The 19903-nt window shown below is 30.2% G+C and overlaps 4 protein-coding genes and 1 non-coding gene across 5 annotated transcripts; 2 read left to right on the top strand and 3 right to left on the bottom strand.

The window, feature by feature from the left end:
- Positions 1 to 598: 598 nt before the first annotated feature.
- LOC107626218 (universal stress protein PHOS34) lies at positions 599 to 2516 on the top strand. Its single transcript, XM_088504155.1, has 4 exons — positions 599 to 1091; positions 1350 to 1453; positions 1962 to 2080; positions 2200 to 2516. Exons 1-4 carry the CDS (start codon positions 827 to 829, stop codon positions 2300 to 2302), a joined length of 591 nt encoding a protein of 196 aa, XP_088360281.1. The 5' UTR covers positions 599 to 826; the 3' UTR covers positions 2303 to 2516.
- On the bottom strand, positions 1186 to 1259 carry TRNAN-GUU (transfer RNA asparagine (anticodon GUU)). The gene has a single exon. It is a non-coding gene; the product is annotated as a tRNA-Asn (tRNA).
- An 803-nt stretch (positions 2517 to 3319) lies between the features above and the next one.
- On the top strand, positions 3320 to 4735 carry LOC107626217 (uncharacterized). Its single transcript, XM_016329046.3, has 4 exons — positions 3320 to 3758; positions 3961 to 4043; positions 4116 to 4234; positions 4359 to 4735. Exons 1-4 carry the CDS (start codon positions 3458 to 3460, stop codon positions 4477 to 4479), a joined length of 624 nt encoding a protein of 207 aa, XP_016184532.1. The 5' UTR covers positions 3320 to 3457; the 3' UTR covers positions 4480 to 4735.
- A 741-nt stretch (positions 4736 to 5476) lies between these two features.
- LOC107626216 (uncharacterized) lies at positions 5477 to 7663 on the bottom strand. The gene is made up of 4 exons (XM_016329045.3): positions 7152 to 7663; positions 6495 to 6653; positions 6263 to 6344; positions 5477 to 6118 (listed from the first exon to the last, which is right to left on the bottom strand). Exons 1-4 carry the CDS (start codon positions 7521 to 7523, stop codon positions 5973 to 5975), a joined length of 759 nt encoding a protein of 252 aa, XP_016184531.1. The 5' UTR covers positions 7524 to 7663; the 3' UTR covers positions 5477 to 5972.
- Positions 7664 to 11311: 3648 nt separating this feature from the next.
- LOC107626213 (pentatricopeptide repeat-containing protein At2g20710, mitochondrial) lies at positions 11312 to 14741 on the bottom strand. Its single transcript, XM_016329042.3, has 3 exons — positions 14589 to 14741; positions 13289 to 13950; positions 11312 to 12751 (listed from the first exon to the last, which is right to left on the bottom strand). Exons 2-3 carry the CDS (start codon positions 13637 to 13639, stop codon positions 11507 to 11509), a joined length of 1596 nt encoding a protein of 531 aa, XP_016184528.2. The 5' UTR covers positions 13640 to 13950; positions 14589 to 14741; the 3' UTR covers positions 11312 to 11506.
- Positions 14742 to 19903: the final 5162 nt, after the last annotated feature.

The following is a 19903-nucleotide window of genomic DNA, read 5'->3' as shown; positions in this document are numbered from 1 at the left end:
CACTTCAGCGCCACTTCTGCCAGCTCAGCCTTTTCCGTTCAGTGCAAACGGCTGAATTCAACGGAAGGACATAAATGTCCACATTTTTCAAGGGTCAGGGGCTTTAATGTATTTTCTATTGCTTGAGGACGAAAATGTCCGCGAAAAAAAAGGTTAAGGACGAAAATGTCCTTTACTCTATATATAATATAATTCTTTGTTGTGGAATAATATACTACTAGCATCCTTGCTTATAGACATGGATAGATTCAACAATGGATAAATTTCTAATGGCCTAATAAGTGTCTTTTTAAAGGATATATTTGGGTTGCGTCATATAGACATGGCAAATAAAGGATGTATTTTAATATCAATTATTATTATTTGTCTTTTAAAATTTAACGTTTCTTCTGTTGTGCAAAGCCATTATTGGCAACACTTTTCTTCAATGTCTTACACGTAGTGAATCTTCATGCATGCATATGCCTTTGCTGCTGCCAGGTATCAAACAGTCCTCAGCAAAGACTAAAGAGTCACACAAAAACAAAGTCTTAAGTTTATTTATTTTATTTATTTATTTATTTGGACCTACAAAGTTATCCAATATATATTCATGAACCTGGATATGCTTGTTTTGAGTTTGGGGATAAATATTTTCTAAAAGCATTAAATTTTATTTGAAAGACAATAATTAAGAAAATAAATAATATCATTTATGAATAATAATAATAATAATGTAGAACCATTATATTATTCTTTTGTTTTTCATGGGCTCTAAAAGAGGGACAAAAGTGTCATAATAGCATATGAAATAAAAGAGTTGTAGTAGTGTTATTATTGTTCACATATGATATACGCACACAAATTAAAGAAAATAATGGAGGAAGGTGGTGGTGTAGAAGATAGGAGGATGAAGATGAAGGCGATGGTGGCCATAGATGAGAGTGAGGGAAGCTTCTATGCTCTAAAATGGGCCCTTGATAACTTCTTCAGCAACATATCCATTGATAATAATGATAATAACAATGAAGAAGGCAGCATAATGGTGTATCTTGTTAATGTTCAACCCAAATTCCAACAACATATCTACCCTGTTGGAGTCGCTGGAGCTGGTTTCTACCCTAATCCTTATTTTATTTCTATTAACTTTTCATTAGTGTAAAAAAGATGAAATTATTATTATGTTTAGTTTTTATATGGAATTATCGCTAGAGGAAGGGCTTGAACCTTCGACCTTGTGGTTAACAGCCACACGCTCTAACCAACTGAGCTACTCCAGCTGCTTGAAAATAATTAAATATAGATAATATTAATCTCTATTTTATAAGCATTTATTCAATGTTTTTATTTTCTTTTCCTTCAACTTACAGCATTTTATCCTGCAACTGCTGTTATGGAATCTGTTAGGAAAGCCCAGGAAGAAAGATCCGCAGCTATTCTTTCTAAAGCCTCCAAGATGTGCAAGGATAAGATGGTAAAATTCTCAGTCGGGTCTATCATAGCCATAACAATAGAAAGAGATAAAACTAAATATAAGAAATTAAAAGGTGCACTATTAGAATGAAAAAGTTACACTAAGGTGCCAATATTATTATTAGGATAAAGGATTATTTTTGGTTCTCGAGTTAAACTCTAATTTTGACTTAACGATTTAAGCATTTTATTTTAGTTTTAAAAAGTTTTAAATAGATTGAATGTTATTCCGTAGATAAAATTGCTACAAACAATTAGTATATTCAAGAGTCAATATAATATTTGATTTCAATACGTAAATAAAATTGACCTACTAATAATTATTAATGTAAAAAATTTTTGGTAATTATTCGAGTCAAATTTAATTATAAGATAATATTGAATTTGTTTAAAATTTTCTAAAATTGAAATAAAACCTTTAAAATAGTAAAGATAAAATTAAAATTTGTCGGCAAACGATGAAGATTAAAATAATTTATTATTATTATTATTAATGTAACTGCAAACAGGTGAAAGCAGAAAGTATAATTTTGAATGGAGATCCAAGGGAAATGATTTGTCAAGCCGCAGAGCAAATGAATGTTAATCTTCTAGTCATAGGTAGCCGTGGCCTTGGCACAATCAAAAGGTTAGTATTGTTCCTCTTAATTAGTTAATTAATTATGTTATTTAATATAATAATTATTTTAATTTCAATTATATCACTATGTATGGTTTTAATTAATTTTGTTACATTTGGTGTGGCAGGGCATTCCTTGGAAGTGTAAGCGATTATTGTGCTCATCATGTCAAAATCCCAATCGTTATTGTGAAGCCACCACCAGAGGATCAAACTAAAAAGCAACACTAATGCCATTTTCTGCTTATGTTTCAGTCATGTTATATATTTTTATGTATGTCTTCAAGTCTTAGTATATGACTTCTTTTTTTTTTAAAAGACTTTCTCTTTCGGTTGTGTTTGGATTCGCTTCATGCCTACTCCATATATAAGCAGTGTAACTAGTTTCATTTTCAATGATTTGTAATAATTAATAAGGGATGCACATATGAAAATTTGTTGTACTGTGTTGTGGTTTATTTTGCTACTTTTTCTTTTTTATTTGTTGTTATGATTTAGGGTGTTTAATTTGGCTTAGTTTTTGAATTAAAAAAAGTTTTTTTTTGTCATTTTTTTTTACCAAAAAATAGGAGATTCGAACTCGCAACCTTTTAATTGAGTATGGGGAGACTATGCTATTTGAGCTATTACTCATTGGCTTTTTGTCATTTTGTTGCTAGTTTATTTTTATTTTTTTTTTTATTAATGTTATATCTAAGTATTCTTAAAAACTTTATATATATTTTTTTTTAAAATAGTTTTCTCTTCTATAAATTATATAAATTACATTCTGAAGTTTGAAATCAGAGCTTATGGAAGTGAATGACAACTCTATACATATTTAACATAAATATAAAAAGAAAAAACAATTGAATAAGAATGATGATCAACATCTATAAATTAAATAACAATAACGTATAAGACCTCAGAATTTTTTTGTTCCATGAAAATTAAGGTCCCATGTTGGCTTGCAAACCGTGTCAAATATCTGGTAATTTATATTGAACAATTGAAATACACTCACGAATGAAATTCTATCAAACTTATGCCCAAAAAAAAAAAAAAAAGAATAAACAAAATAGTGTTTATCCCTGTGCCATTTTTGCATGCAACATTATCGTTAACACGCATGGTAGCAACATTACACGTATTCTCAATTTTCTACGTGCATCCAACATTTGCACACAGCAGAAGCTGCCAGGTCTGAAAAACATTTACAAAATGAAATGACACAAAAGCCCTTGGCAAAGAGATAGGGGCCAAATAATCATTACAAGATGGCATGTTTTTATCACCTTATTAGTGTGCATTATATGTTACATATATGTGCATAGTGTTAATAGCATACATATAAAATAACATAGGCATAACAAAGAAAGAAGCAAAGAGTGTGTGAATTGAATTAGTATGATGGAGAAAACGAGTGCTACTACTACCAAAGTTGTTGAAGAAGGTGGGGGTGGTGGTGGTAGGGAAGAGAGGAGGATGAAGATGAAGGTGATGGTGGCAATTGATGAGAGTGAGGGAAGCTTCTATGCACTTAAATGGGCCCTAGAAAACCTATTTGAGAACATGGCTTCTAAGTGTTATGCTTCAACAGCAGAAGAAGCACATGCAGGGATGGTTGAGAATGAAGGAGGAATGGTGTTTCTTGTTCATGTTCAACCAAGATTTGCTGAGTATGGTTACCCTATCATTGGTCCTAATGGTTTGTCATTCATAATCTACTTCTAATTGCATACTTATTAATTATTATTAGGTGACACAGTTGTTTTTATGTGAAGTTGATAATTAAAAATCGTTAAATACTTATTTAATTAAACTTATTAAACAACTGTATGTGAGTGTATATTTAATGACAATAATTATAATGAGAATTATATTATTGACAACAATTTTTGCAATATCAGTTGAGGATTACGTGAGGAAATCACAGGAAGAAGCATCTGCAGCCATACTCTCACGTGGGTTGCACATGTGCAAAGACAAGAAGGTAAATATCTAAATCATGCATTTCTAATTAACATATATTGCTGTATTACACATAAATCTGTGGAATAAATAGGTGAAAGCAGAAACAGTAATTCTAAGGGGAGATCCAAGAGAAATGATATGTCAAGCTGCAGAGCAAGTGCATGTGGATCTTCTTGTTGTTGGTAGCAGGGGTCTTGGCACTATTTCAAGGTACTAATATTCTAATCAACCTACTAAATCATTTCATGCAAGAAATATTTAAATAGTTGTGATTTGTGTTGAGATGAAATGAAAGACAAAACACATGAATCATGCTTGTTGTCTGTGGTTGCAGATTGTTTATAGGAAGTGTAAGTGACTATTGTGCTCATAATGCAAAAGTTCCAATCCTTATTGTGAAACCACCTATCAAGAAGGATACCAAAGAGACACAAACAAGTGCAGTTAATGCATGATCAGTCATCACTTTCTGAATCAAGAGTGTAAATCATCAAAACTGGTTGTTTCAACTATATACTTAATATGTAAGAATAAGTTTGATGTATGTGAACCATATATATGTGCTACAATCCTAAAATGAATTGCAGATGTTGCAATGTTGTCACATAAGAGCAGTTAGTTAATAATGTGTATGTGAAGAAATTAGAAAGTAAATCCTGTATGTTTTCTTCTAGGTTTGTATTATTGCATTAAAATTAATGTGCAATCTTTGTATCATTACTCTGGTGTCAAATATATATATATATATATATATATATATATATATATATATATATATATATATATCCTTAACGTTTTTTTTTACTATCAATAATTAAAGATAGAACTGAATTATAACCTTTCCTAATTAAAATTGATAGTTTAGTTAGGACTTGACAGTTAAGGGCTGAATCAAGTTACACTAAGCACAGCCGTGGTGTTTTAATAATATCGAAGTCAAAAATTTGTAACTGGTTGTCTGGTTCTCAAACTTCTCCAACATACAATGATAACTTCAAAGACTGTCTGGTAAATGTATATATAATGGTAAATGTGCAACATTTTTTTTTTCATTTTGAAATTTCTACTAAATTGTGAATTTGATACAATGAATCCTATGGCGTGAATTATTGGGGTAAGTCAATAATACATATTTATGAGAAACTCAGTTTTTTTTTTTTTTATAATTATTTTTCTAAATAATATGGATGGCTTAATTTGAAGAGCATTAATAGGAAGTGTAAGTGATTATTGTGCACATCATGCCAAGAGCATAAGGACATTTGTTTCTTTTATGTAAATAGTTAAACCCTTTGTCTATAAGGAATATAAACCTGATTCTTAGTCTCTTAGACATGTACAAATAATAGAGAGAAGAAAAAAAAAAGGCTCTAAATGGTTGAAGAACATATATTTAGCATTTCTAATATCAAATCTGTGTCATGCAATTGTAGATATCTCATTTCAACAATCTGCACGAAGGTTAAGTATCATTAAAATCATTTGCAAGCAACAAAGTATGTAAACTGAGATTAGATTGGTTAGCTCAAAGATTTATCTCAACCTTCCACTACCAGAAAAAGAGTGGAAGTTTGGCTATAAAGAAACCATTGTCTCACAATCTAATACAACTAACTGTTCAATACATGAACAAAACTAAGATTCTTGGTAAGCATTAGTACAATAGCTTAATCAGCAAAGTCAAAATTATGCTCCTTGTTCAAGATACTCAGGCAACATTCACGCCACAAAAGAAAATATTGGTTTGTATTTGATCATCATTCCAAGAAAACCAGCTTCATTGGTGCCAAACAATGTGAAATCGGCAAACTGAAGCACTGTGAACCAGATTCCAACTCTTTCATCTTCATAGTGCATAACCCAGGAACTGACCACAATTATATCAAGACAAAATCTATAGCATACATGAGATAATTCAGTGTGCGAGAAGCTACTGGGACATAAATACCTATCTTTCCCACCCTCCTAGTCTTGTTCCAGGGTCATAGTTTGTGAATAGCCTAAACTCATTTCCAAGTTTGCTCGAGTGCTGAGGTCTAAAACCACAAGGATGCAATCCCAATATCTCAGCTGCCCTTTCTCTCTGCACTTCACCTGCAATTAATTGAAGTACAAGAATTAATCTATCTTCAAACGGGGGTTAAAATTGGGTGGAAATTTTCATGGATGAACTCCATGAATAAACTATGGGTTCGAGTGCTTTGATACGAAAGATAACAGGAATAAATCTGTTGATACCTGTGAGTAGAAGCAAAAATGATTCTCCGGGTTTTATGAGCACAGAAATTGTTTCAGCAACTTTCTCCAAGCACTCTTTGCTCTGTTACCAAAGCAATGAACTCAATAAGATCATCAACCAGCTCAAGGTTTTCAAAACTGAAATAACTTGTACTATATATATATACATAGGACAATGGATCCTCATTCATTTTTCAGCAAATAAAATTTCAGCAATCAATTTAACTCTCACCAAGTAAGGAGGATCTGCCACTACTATTTTGAAGGAATGCTTCAACTCCGGTGGCAACTCCTCAGGGTGATTGTAGTCATAAAATGTGTAATCACTTCCGTACTGCTCAAAACGTTTGTCATACTCAAGAAGTTGTGCAGGAACATTAGGATCTATGTTCTGAAGATTCAAGAAAGGAAAATTTTTTAAATATCTGACAAAGCAAAAACAAGAACTCAGAAATGGCATCAAACAAATTAAAACAACTCAACAAACCACATCAACATACATTTTATCATTATTACAACTGAGGCATTATTGCTCATTGATTTCTTCGCTCAAAAGGGGTTTAAAGTTGTAACTATCATCTTCAATTCTTCACCAAGATAATCAATCCTCTACACTACACTTACACTAATATTAATATTGAAGATAAAACAATGCAGAACTTGAAGCTTAACACATCGCATATTTCCAAACTATTTCCCAATGAAAGTGACTAATAATAATAAAAATCTATACTCACCGAAAAATTTAAACATTTGATTAAAAACATTAGCTTTGCACTTTTATCACAAATCAGTAACATTTGAACCCAAATGAACATTGAAAAAAAAAATTAACTGAAATTCTAAAATTTAAAATAAAAAAAGGAAAACAAGAGAAATAATGAATTACCTTGAGATAAGCAAAGAGGGTAGGGCAAGCGATGCAGGCAACGGGAGAATTGACGCTGCCATTGCAGAGCTTGAGGACCTCTTCAGCTATGGTCTTCGCGGTCTCCGCGCTGTACCAGAACTGACTCAACCTCCAATCCTCCGAAACCAGAGAAACCTTGGATTCTTCGACGGCGGTTGCGGTTTCTCCTTCTGCAGCGGCGGAGTGGTGGCTCTGCTGCTCGGAGAGGAACTCCTTGAGTGCGGCGAGGGCATGCGAGCTGAGAACAGGCGCGTCGTCATCGTCGTCGACTTCTTTTAACGAGTGCGGTAGCGCGCTGGACTCAGTGAGTCCATTGAGCGAGTTAGGGTTCAGCTCGAGTTGGTCCTCCATTTCACGTTGATCTTCTGCCCGTCAGCGCGTGTTAATACTTAAGGTAGTTTTTGGTTGGTCTCCGTGTCTCTTTAGACATGGTAAGAGACATGGTCACACGTGTCTTTTGTTAGTGTTTGATTTATTAAGACACAACTAGCAAGGAACCCGCGCGCAACGCGCGGGCAAAACAAATAAAAATTATAATAAGGTAAATGTAATTATTTTAGGATATTATCTGTTGTATAAAATAAAGAAACATTAATATTATTTGAAAAAGTATATGAAATCTTTTAGCTAAATGAAAAAAATTGCTGTAAAAAAAATGTTATAAAGTATTATATTATGTTGTTATTTATAAGTGATGTAAAAATATGAATGATGTTCTGAATTTTTATTATTTTACTCAAATATTGAAAATAAAAAAGTACTTTATTCTATATTAAATTATATTATATTATTTTTTCAAACACTAATAGTATTCTTTTATTTTTACACTAATTAATAATTTAAGTATAATTTACATAATTAACTAGGTAGATAAGAAAAGAGTAATATATTTAAAGAAGATATCAGTAATAGGTGTTTGCTATGGTGACTAAAAAGTATTGTCTAATTACTAAAATAGGTAAAATAATTAATTTTAAATTTAAAAGTATAAAAGTTAAAAAATTTTAAATATTTTAAAGTTACTATAAAAAGTAATTTAGGCAAAAGTTAGGTACCAAACAAAATAAAATTGGCCTCGGTAATAATAACAGTGGCTAATTCAAAAGTAATAGATTATGTTGTTATTGGAAATTTTTATTCTAAAATAAAAAGCATAAAATACCTTTTTATATTTATATCATGAAATTTTGAGCAATTGCTAACTTGTATGAAATTAAAATAATTAAATAGAACTATAATAGAAAAAATATATAAAACAAAAAAACAGCTTTATTATATTAAAAAGAAAAGAAAAAGCTTTAGTTGTTTCATTGTCAAATTATCAATTATTATTGTTTTTGGAATAAGATTTTGGTCATGAGTAGATTAAGTACTTTTATGACCTCAAAGAAATACATTATCAAAGAAAAAGATTCAAATTAAAAATGATAAAAACAAATCATAACTGCTAATAAAAAAGATATATATCCATTTACATTTTTTATATATAGAAGACTCGTCTTTTAATTATATTTTTTATGTAGCAGAACTGACTCAACCTCAAATCCTCCAAAACCAGAGAAACCTTGGATTCTTCGACGGTGGTTGCAGTTTCTCCTTCTGCAGTGACGGAGTGGTGGCTCTGCTGCTCGGAGAGGAACTCCTTGAGTGCAGCGAGGGCATGCGAGCTAAGAACAAGCGTGTCGTCATTGTCGTCGACTTCTTTTAACGAGTGCGGTAGCGCGCGGGACTCAGTGAGTCTATTGAACGAGTTAGGGTTCAGTTCGAGTTGGTCCTCCATTTCACGTTGATCTTCTGCGCGTTAGCGCGTGTTAATACTTAAGGTAGTGTTTGGTTGGTCTCCGTGTCTCTTTAGACATGGTGATACGCGTCTTCTGTTTGATTTATTAAGACATAATTTTTTGATAAACACAAAAAAAAATACCGATAGACATGAAGATACTAAATTTGTGTACCTCCTAATAATTGAGACACTAAAACATAATTTACGAGACACTAATCTTTTACAATTTTACCCTTGTTTAATTTTTAAAATTTCAAATTCATCCCCCATCCTCCCAAATCTATCTCCAGTTCTTCTCTCATGCATCGCTTCCCTCTCTGCAACTTCTCATTATTCCTAGCATCTCCATCCTCTATCCTTTCTCACCCCCACTGTTGATCGCTGCCTCTCCCTCTTCCTCTTCTCAGCGTCCAGCACTCCTCTCTTCCACTCTTCATCTTTGCCCACTGTGCCTTCTCTCTGCCTTGTCTTCTTCCTCGGATAGTCAGAACTGCATTCATTTTTTTGCCGTCGATTGCCATTTCTCCTCCATCAAGAACCGCTGCATCTGTTCCTCCTTCTCTCTCGAAGGATTCGAGCTACGGGAGTCCAGATCCATCGTCATCCAGATCCGCCGGCGGCTTCAAGATTTGACGGCGCTTCTCTCCACATCCTTTCCAAAAAGAACGTCTCCAATCTTTTCTTCTTCTATTCTCCCTTTATTAAATGTTTTATTAAAAAAATTAAATCTGTGTATCTTATTTTACAATATGCGACAAATTAAAAATTTTGTTGATTTTATTAAATTTAATTTATATTGGCATATTGTTGCTTTTGTATTTGGTTGAAGATTACAGTGGTATTAATGTTGATGATAACTCTAAAAGAGGAATTGGGCAAAAATAGTGATGGAGAAGAATGGTGAGAATAAAATTGACATTTTAGTAAAATTGAATTGTATATTCTGTTGTATCTAAATTATCAAACAAGATAAAAAATTAAGTATTTTTCTGAGTCTATGTATTTACATGTATTTGTGTCTATATTTTTATTATTTTGAGATATCAACCAAACATAGTCATTAGAACTAAAGAAGGATGTTTTTTTTTTAAATAAAATAAAAAATTTTATTATTTTCTTAAACATGATTTTTGGACTTTAACTTTTCAAATACGATCGTTTTTGTCCCGACGAACTCTATAAAAAATAGCAAGTTCGCTTTACCCTCCCCCGAACTCCCCTTTAAAGTTTTCAAAATGCAAGTTTTTTAATTTATATCATCGTCTCTAAAAGAGTATATAGATCTACAAACAGTATATAGGAGTACACAAAAATACACAAACAATAATAATGACTTCTTCAAGAATTTCTTTTAATTATAAATTAAAAAAAATAAATCATATGTAACAATGGCAACCATTATTATCGTCTCTAAAAATAGACAGATACACTGAAATAAGCCATATTTAACAGATTTTTTTAATTAAAAATAAAAAAAATATTTCCCAAAAATAAATTACAATGGCAACTGTCTTTTTCTTTCTTTTTCCCATTTTTTGCTTTTTTTTTTACGAGGAAGTATAGAGAGCCAATGGAGTATTTGTACAATGTGTACAATGGGGGTTTAGGAATGTTCGATTCAGTAAGATATCAGATATTTATTATCCTAGTATCCGGATGGTTATTCTGGATAGTATGAGTGTATTGTGTTTGAGAAATTAGTAGTATTTTATCCTGGATATTCATTTTTTTAACTCATATTAAGTCAAATAAATAGCCAATGGAGTATTTGTACAATGTGTACAATGGGCTATTTATTTTTCCTAATATTAATTAAAAAATAAACATCTAGAATAAAATATTACTAATTTCTCAAACACAATATACACATACTATCCAGAATAACCATACACATACTATCCAGAATAACCATTCAAGTACCATAAATAATAAACATCTGATATCTTACTGAATTGAACATTTCTAAACTCCCATCGTATACATTGTACAGATACTTCGTTGGCTCCCTATACTTCTTCTTAAATAAAATACGGTTCAAGATTTAAATTATCTACTTTTTTTTTTTTAAGGTGAATCTCTCTGTGAAAACGAACGTAGCCCCGTAGTCGTAGAGTTGTAAAGAGGGTTTTCTTTTTTTCGGTTTTTGTCAAAATTTGAACAAAGCATTTTTTTTAAAACATCTGAAACCGTTTTTTTTTCCCCACAGAAACCCCTTCTCATGGTAAACTACTCTTAACAAAAATGCAAAATGTCACTAGTTAACAAATTTTATATGGATTCAATTCCTTATCATGTTTCCTGTTTCTATAATGATATTCAACACCTTTTTTGGTCGGAAATCATATTCAACACGTACATATTTAAGTTTCAGTGTTATTTGAAATGGATAACTCTATCAATTTAAGAGTTTATACGAAAAATAACCTGCATTTTACACACATGCATCCATAGATCTTGAATGACAGCAAGCCATTAGGTTAAATTAGTAATCCTAACCTACATATACAAAAATGTGTACAACAAATGCAAGACCTATGGCAAGAATTGCTTATCATTGCTGCATCTGTATTCCTTTGGCTTTTGAAATTACATTTGTTTGTTTATGTGAATCTCTACAGAACACATCAATTACATGCACATTTGATTCAACATCCTTAATCCAATTCATCAACTTCTTGTGAACGTCAAGGGAGACAAGATCCTTGCTCCTAATTAACCGTACCAACTCCTCTACTTCCTCCATATCTCCTTTACTTTTCAAGTATTCAAAAATGGCAGCCAAAGATTCCCAAAATTGCATCCAGTGATGCCCCACTTCACAGACAGAAATGGCTTCTTTGATATATTCAATAGCCATTGAAAAATTACCTTGTTCAATATACCCACATGAGAGATAGGACCAAGTCTTTGAATTTGGCTCTCCGTTGTTTATGATTGTCCAATCAACAATAGATTCAGCTGCCTCCATATTGCCCTTCTTGCTGTAAGCTCCAATAATCAAGTTTGGAATCCGAATATCAAAACCCAGATTTTTAGATTCCCAATTCTTAAATATATTCTCAGCACTTTCAAAGTCATCAAACTTAAGAACTGAAGCAATTACAGCTAAATAAGCTCTACTGTATAACTTCCCATCCGTTGTTAAAATTTTCCATAACCTCATCACTTCTTCTTTCTTGCCTATTGCTGCATATCGAGTCATAAGGAAAGTAAGGGCCACTCTCCTCTTTTTGTTAGTTATGAGCCTCTCTGATTTCTTTAAGACATTAAAAGCTTTATCAAAGAGTCCTTGTTTCCTATAACAATTGGCTGCAATAGCATAAACAGTCCAATCTAAATGCCAGTACTGAATCCAATTATGCTCTAACTGTGCGAGAAGCTTGTCAATTCCCTCCGTATTAGAAGTGGCAGCGTAAGCACTTATCAGGGTACCAAATGTATAGCTATTGAAATTAATACCCTCTTCTTGCATTTCACATACCAAATTTTCCAATTTGTCATAGTTCTGTGTTTGATAGTAGAGATTAAGCAAAACATTTCTTGACAAAATCGACCTTGCAAAACCCGAAGCTCTCATCTTCTCCATGATGCGCTCTGCACTAGCCACATCCCTAGCATGAGCACAGCAATTAAGAAGAGAGCTGTAACATTCTCCAGTTTGTAAGTACTTTGGAATGCTATTAAAATAGAATTCTGCTTCTTCTAGTCCATTAACTTTCCCAATCAAGTCTAGTCTTATCGCAAGATCTCCAGATTTATGTTTGGAAAACCCTTTCTCAAACATCCATGACGATACCTGTAGAGATGATTCATGTTACTCAATAGAAGGTAAATGAAAAGGCATAAAAAAGCCAACACACCTACCGACATGCAAAGTTTGTTGCTGTAATAGCAGAAGAATAAAGATAAGGCTATAGAAAGACCCCAAAACTTGAGAGAAAGAAGCATTATTTCAAATCTTAGTCACAAAATCAAATCGACCCACAACTCCCAGGGAATCAAAAACAGAGATATACCATTCTTCTATCGTTGAACAAAATTGTCAACTGAACACTGAGAAATGACACCCTAAAATGCAATTCATTAGTCATTTTTAACAAAGGTTAGACCTTCAAAACACACCCCAGTGAACACTTTCAAAATTGTAATGTCTAATTCTTCTAATTCAAATCTCACTAATAATGTTCAAATTTCTTGTATATTCGCACCAATTGGATATGCAACTAGATCAAAATTCATCCTATACTATGATTGAATAGAAGGGAAAAAAAACCCACAAATTTAAATAATTTAATTAACTATTAAAAGTAATTAGTAGTAGCAAAAGCAATACCTCGAGGGCGTTTCTATATCTTCTGCGTGATCTGAGTTTCCTGATAACAGATAGGAGTCTGTTGTAGTTAACAGTTCCGCCATCTCTAATCCACTTCTCGATTATCGAAATCACCAAGGACGTCGATTCAGGAGCCGTGAAGATCCGACGGTATAAGTCGCGCAAAGGAAGCTTCTGGAAAAATGGTGTCCTCGGAACTGAAACGACGCCGCTTTGTTCCTTCTTGACTGTTAAGAGGTTGGAGGTGGTGGAGGGCTGTGAAGGAAGCGTAGGGGTTGCGAGAAATGAAAACCGTTTTATAAATTGAAAGGATTTACGCGAAATGCTGAGGATTTGTGTAGCAAAACTCATCTAATCTAAGCCTAGGAAGAAGGGTTATAGTGGAGAATTAGAAACATCTGCAAAAGCCTGAGTAAGATGAGAGAGAGAGAGGAATAAGAAAGAGAACATGTTTGTACAGTTTAAAGGAACACTGAAGAACCGATGTGGCTGAGCAGAGGCTAGTATTGACGCCGGAGCTGGAGGAGGCGCTGTTGCGATGGCTGCGGCTGCAACCACGTTGATAAGCTTGGGTTTAGTTGATAATCTCATCCAAATTGTTCAAGCTTCTCACCAATCTTGAATTTTTATTCATCGTTTAACAATTTCCGAATGCTCCATTCCTTCATATCAAAATGATCATTTCAGTCAAAATAAGCATAAATAATCAATTAACTCTACTGAAAGTATAATTCATAACACTCATACAAGCACCAATGAATGGTTATGTCATTACTATCATCTATGTGAAAAATAAAATACAATACAATGAAACATCAACTAAAAAATAATCTAATATAACAGGGGTAGCTGGACATATTATTCATAGCAGCAGCAAATAGCAAATAGCAAATAGCAAATAGCAAATAGCAAGCATTTGTGTAACAGATTTAACTCAAATTGAAGTCCACCCAAATTGAGAATACTCAAACACAGTCAAATATACAATTAATCACATACTCAAATACAGAGAACACAAATGCAAAAGAGAAGACAAGCTGCAGAACACGCTGAAATATACAAAAACTTCATCAGAGCAGGTGAACTTTTCAATAAAAAATCATATAACTCCATACAATTTCATATAAAACTGCAACAAAAAAATATACACGAACGCGAAAGAGAAGACAAGCTGCGAAAGAGAAGAGAAGAGACGACAACAGAAACGTGAACATGGAGAAGAGAAGAGAAACAGAGGCTAGACAAGGATACACGAACTGAAAAACGTGCCTACGAAGATGAAGGTGTGACTGCGACTAACCTTGGTCACGGTGGTCCGACAACAGCGACGCGGTGGTGGTACTGGCGGCGACGACAGGGGCCTGGCTTCAACTGGAGCTCTTCGATGGTGACCTGTGATTGAGAGGAGAGGGAGGTGAGAAGAACAGAGGATGCCCTAATAGAAATAGCAAAATGGTAAACTTGGAATTTATAAATTTAAAATAGTATTTTGGGCAGAAATTTATTTAAATTTTAATATTTTTATCACAATATCTCACCACAAACACTACTTAAGTATTTGTAAGCTTTTAAAAAAAGTTTACAAATCGATTTTTGATTTTTTGGTGCACGAACGTTTAAATCTCTTAAAATTTAAAAATACATTTAAATCTCTTATCTCTTTGAAATTTGGACATACCAATATTTAAATTTAATTTATTCCATTTTAAAATTTTTCAGGTGTACATCCGTACCAACCAAGTCAAAACAACGGGAGTGCATCCGTATCAACCAGGTCAATACAACGAGAATCACGTTTGACTTTTTTTCCGTTAGGTCTTTTTTCCGTTAAGTCTGACAACCCAAGTGAACATGAGGGCATGGTTATCAGAACCGAACCGACAATCAATCCGGTCATATGACCAGGTCACTAGTTCAACCGGTGGATCACTAATTCACCCAGTTGATCCGATCGTAATTTAAAAAAAATATAAAATTAGACAAATGAAATTTAAATTGCGTATATTAATTTAAAATGCAAGTCTTTACAAACATAATAATTAAATATTAATTTTTAGACATAACTAATGATGCAAAAAGAAATAATAAACTAGTTTCTAGTACAAAATACTTTTTCCATTTAAATAAACAAGAGCAAGCAAAAGATAACACAATCAATAAATCAAGTCCAAGTGATCTTAAAATCGGCATCTATAACTTCATAGGAATAATTTGGAGCTTGATCAACATTTTTCTCGTTTTGACTTGCATCTATATCTTCCATAAGAAACACTGCATTATGCAGAACATCAGAGAAAGAAGAGTTTGAAGAGAGAGGTACGAAAAACTAGGGAACTGAATTAACTTTATCTTATTCTTCCATCAATAAATCAATTCTACACACCTCTTAGAGGGATGCAAGAGCTTCATTTATAATAGAGTTGGAAAAGAGAAATATCAGAGATCAGAATAATAAACCCTAACTAACTATACCAAACTAATTTTGTTATTGACCAACTCTCTTATCTCTTATCCCTTAACATTCACCAACAGAAGATTTAGCATTTTTTAAGCAACACAACAACAAGGTTCAGTTACAAATTCAACTCAACTCAGTTATCCAACAACAAATTCTACTTCCAGCAATAGCCACATTTATGATAGGTTCAGCATCAAATTCAACTTACAGCTGACAACAAATTCTACTTCTAAAATTCTAGCAACAAATTCAGCTATGATAACTATGATAACTTTCAGGCAGCAACAAAAACTTAAACTATGATAACTGTCAGGTAACAACGAAAAAAAAGAAAGAAAATTGAAACAGAAAGAACAGGGAGAATTCATCAACAAATTCAAGGTTCATGATAATCAGTAACGAATTTCAGCAACACATTCAATCTTCAGCAATAAATTATTTTGGCAACAAAATCAAAGTGCAGTGATGCAGCAACAAGAACAAAAGATAAAAAAAAATAATAAGGATGAATAAATTGAAAATTATATAATATATAAAATCATGAAGAGAATAAAATATTATATTAATACATAAACTATAATTGTTTGAATTAAAATTTGCAGTTGAAATTTTTAAAAAGAAAAACAATGAAGTTGAAAGATACATAGTCATAGAGAACTATATAAAAGAAACATAGAAAATTTGAAATTTATCTTTGGATAAAAAAATATAATCGCTAGACAAAGAACAAAAAAAAATTGTTAAAAATATAAAAATAAGAAGAGGGAATAAAGGAGTACCGGCAAAAACATTAAATTTGATTAGGTTAAATAATAGTCAAAATAAGAAAAAAATTTAGAACTTTAGCCAATTAAATTTAATTTATTCATAGTAAAATTATTTAAAATTTTAAATAAAGACACATCATATATAATTATTTTAAAAAAAAAAATTGAAAACGCAGTCAGGCAAGTGCCCCTCATTGTTGTTACTGGATCCGTACCTGATTGCAAACACAACGTGCCATGTATGAGAGCCAGCGAAGAATGTGTCAGATAGAGCTCCCTGCAGTTCAGTTTATAGAATTTGTGAATGGTCCAAGTGAACTTCACAATTGTTTCCACCATTGCATTTTGATCCTCCATTTCCTTAAATCATGTAAGTAAAGATACTAAGACAATATGATGTGAGTGTATCTAAAACTTGAAACTTGATCTATTTATATGAGTGGAACAGGGATGTTACAATACTTCTTAATTGTTTGGAGTTTTAAAACTCTTTTCTATTATTAATTATTAATACTATAACATACATTGGTGTAATATTTGAGAGAATATTTTATGAATGTAACTTTTAATGTACATTGATAAGATCATTAAACAATTAATATATTTTTTTTAAAACTATAAATACATTAATTATATCCTCTAAAATATATTTTTAATAAAATAACAATTATGATTATTATTGAGTTTTTCTCTTATGACTTACTATTAAAAATTTAACATGTTCTATTGGTATATAAATTATTAAAATTATTAAATTCGTTTATAAATTCTAATTAATTAATAACTTTTATTTTTATTTATTTTAATTATTTATTTGATATTGTAATTTATCTCATAAAATTTGTTTATATATTACTTTTTTTTTCATCTATAGCATCATGATTTTAAAAATTAACTATATTATAACATACCATTTAATTAGGATATATATAAGGAATAGAATTAATATTTTTTAAAGTGTTATTTTAAATTAATTTGTCAAAAGATACTTTAAAAGAAAAAAGAGATATTAAAAATAAATTTAGATGTATTGAACATTGAGGTACTGCATAATTTTTTTTAGCAGAATAGTGTTACATTATCGTCAGATTCATAACTAGAGTTGTTGTTTCAAATGTTTAATCTATGAAGTTAGGATGTAATAGAATTGGTTTATTCTTATTTTTCTTCGTTGCAAATTTTTTTCTTTTTTGTTGTTTTTAAAAATCCAATTCTAATTCAGTATTCAAATCAATGCAAACTGATATGATCGGTTCAGATTTAGTCACAAAAACATATTTATCTGATTTATTTCAAAACGATCAAATTTAATCAGGTCAGTTTTCAATTTCTTCCAAACTCAATCCAAGCCAATCCGATTACACCCTAACTTCATGGATTAAACATTAGAAGCAACAACCCTAGTTACAAATCTGACGATAATATAACACTATTCTACTTATTGATTTGTGACTACTTACTTAAAATTATTTTTAAATTTAGTTTTAACTATAAAAATCTAAAATTACATTCAACTAATTACCAAAAATAAACATCTCTAATAAAATATTAAAAAAAATTAGGCAATACCTCAACACATCTAAATTTGTTTTTAATATCTCTTTTTTTTCAAAGTATCTTTTGACAAATTAATTTGAAATAACACTTTAAAAAATATTAATTTTGTTCCAAATATATATTTATATATATCCTAATTAAATAGTATGTTATAATATAATTAATTTTTAAAATCATGATGCTATAGATGAAAAAAAAGTGTAGTATATAAAACAAGTTTTATGAGATAAATTTAAACAATATTTTTTTCTATGTATCAATTATTTTTTAGATATCCGTACGTATAAACATTCTATTAACAATATTTTTAAGAAATATGAGGCTTATACATTTAGATATTAAGAAATATGAGATTTATACATTTAGATATATTAAACTATTAATGTATTAAAATTTTAAAATAAAAATAAATTTTATTTTAGAATGTAGAATAATAATTTTCATTTTTCCCTTTTGAAAAATATTGTCAAATACCCATCTACTAAAATTAATATTCATTTCAAGATGTCTCTTTTAAAAATAATTTTTTGGATTTAAATTTTGTTATTTTTATAATTAATTTTATTTATTAATATTAAAAATTCAAAATTTAAATTTAATTATAAAAGACTACTATAATGAAAAAATTATCTAAATGAATTAAAATAATTTTTTAATTTTCAAAACAAATAAATAATATTACTATACTATATTTATTTTTAATCCTCCTTTTTATACCATATTTAAATGTTACTATAAAAAAATATTAATGAGTATAATAAAATAATTATTCAATAATATTTTTTATAGTACTTACTAATATATTTATTGTACTTATTAATAATTTTTATAGTATAATAAAAATATGGTATAACATAGAATAATAAAATATTGTATACGCTGAAAGTATAACAAAAATAGTAACGAGCTCGATAAAAAAATATTAATAAGTAATTATTTTATTATACTCTTTAATATTTGTTATAGTATAACATCTCCAACGGCAGAAAAAATTGGAGTCCAGTTATTGTTATGTCAGGGAAAAAAAATTTATGCGTTGGAGTGAGAAGAAAGTGAATTCCCACACGAATTCTAACAAGGGAAAGTCCTTCTGAATGGGGATTTCTGTGATCCAATCAACACTTGCTATTTGGTAAGTTATTTAAAAAATAAATAATTATATATAATGTTAATTAGTTAAATAGGTATATTAAATAATTAAATTTTTATTTAATTAATAATTTATATTAATTATTTAAATAATAATTAAGTAATTAAATTATAATTAATTAGATTAAATAATTAAATTTTATTTAATTAATAATTTATATTAATTATTTATATCATAATTAATATTAAATATTATTTATATTATTATATTAAATTATAATTAATTAAATTTACTTACATCAAAAAATAAATTTAATTTTTATATTTTACAAAATAATTTTTTTGTTGAATTGGTTAATTTAAATAATAATTAATTTAGTAATAATTATAATAATTAATTATATTAAATAATTATATTTTAATTTAATTAATGATTTATATTAATTATTAAAATAATAATTAAATCGTAAACTATAAAGCTTAGTTATGTTTTTTTTTTTTGTATTAAGTAATTTTACAAATTAATATAATCCTAAATTATATATTGTGTATTATTATTATATATGAATTTATTTAATATTAATATCTTTTCATAGTGATGGTAATGGAGGTGATATATGTCTAGTCATGAAGAATATTCATAGAGTTGTTCATTAGTAAACATGTTCTATCATTTGGCAAAATTATTATAATGCGTGATAAAGGGGAAAAGAAAAATTTTGCAGTTAACTATGCATGTGTATA

Source organism: Arachis ipaensis, chromosome B2 (assembly GCF_059453495.1).
Source record: "Arachis ipaensis isolate K30076 ecotype BB chromosome B2, ASM5945349v1, whole genome shotgun sequence".
Lineage (NCBI taxonomy): Eukaryota > Viridiplantae > Streptophyta > Magnoliopsida > Fabales > Fabaceae > Arachis > Arachis ipaensis.
The sequence above is the reverse complement of the archived record's forward strand: the minus strand, read 5'-3'. Positions and strand labels throughout refer to the sequence as shown.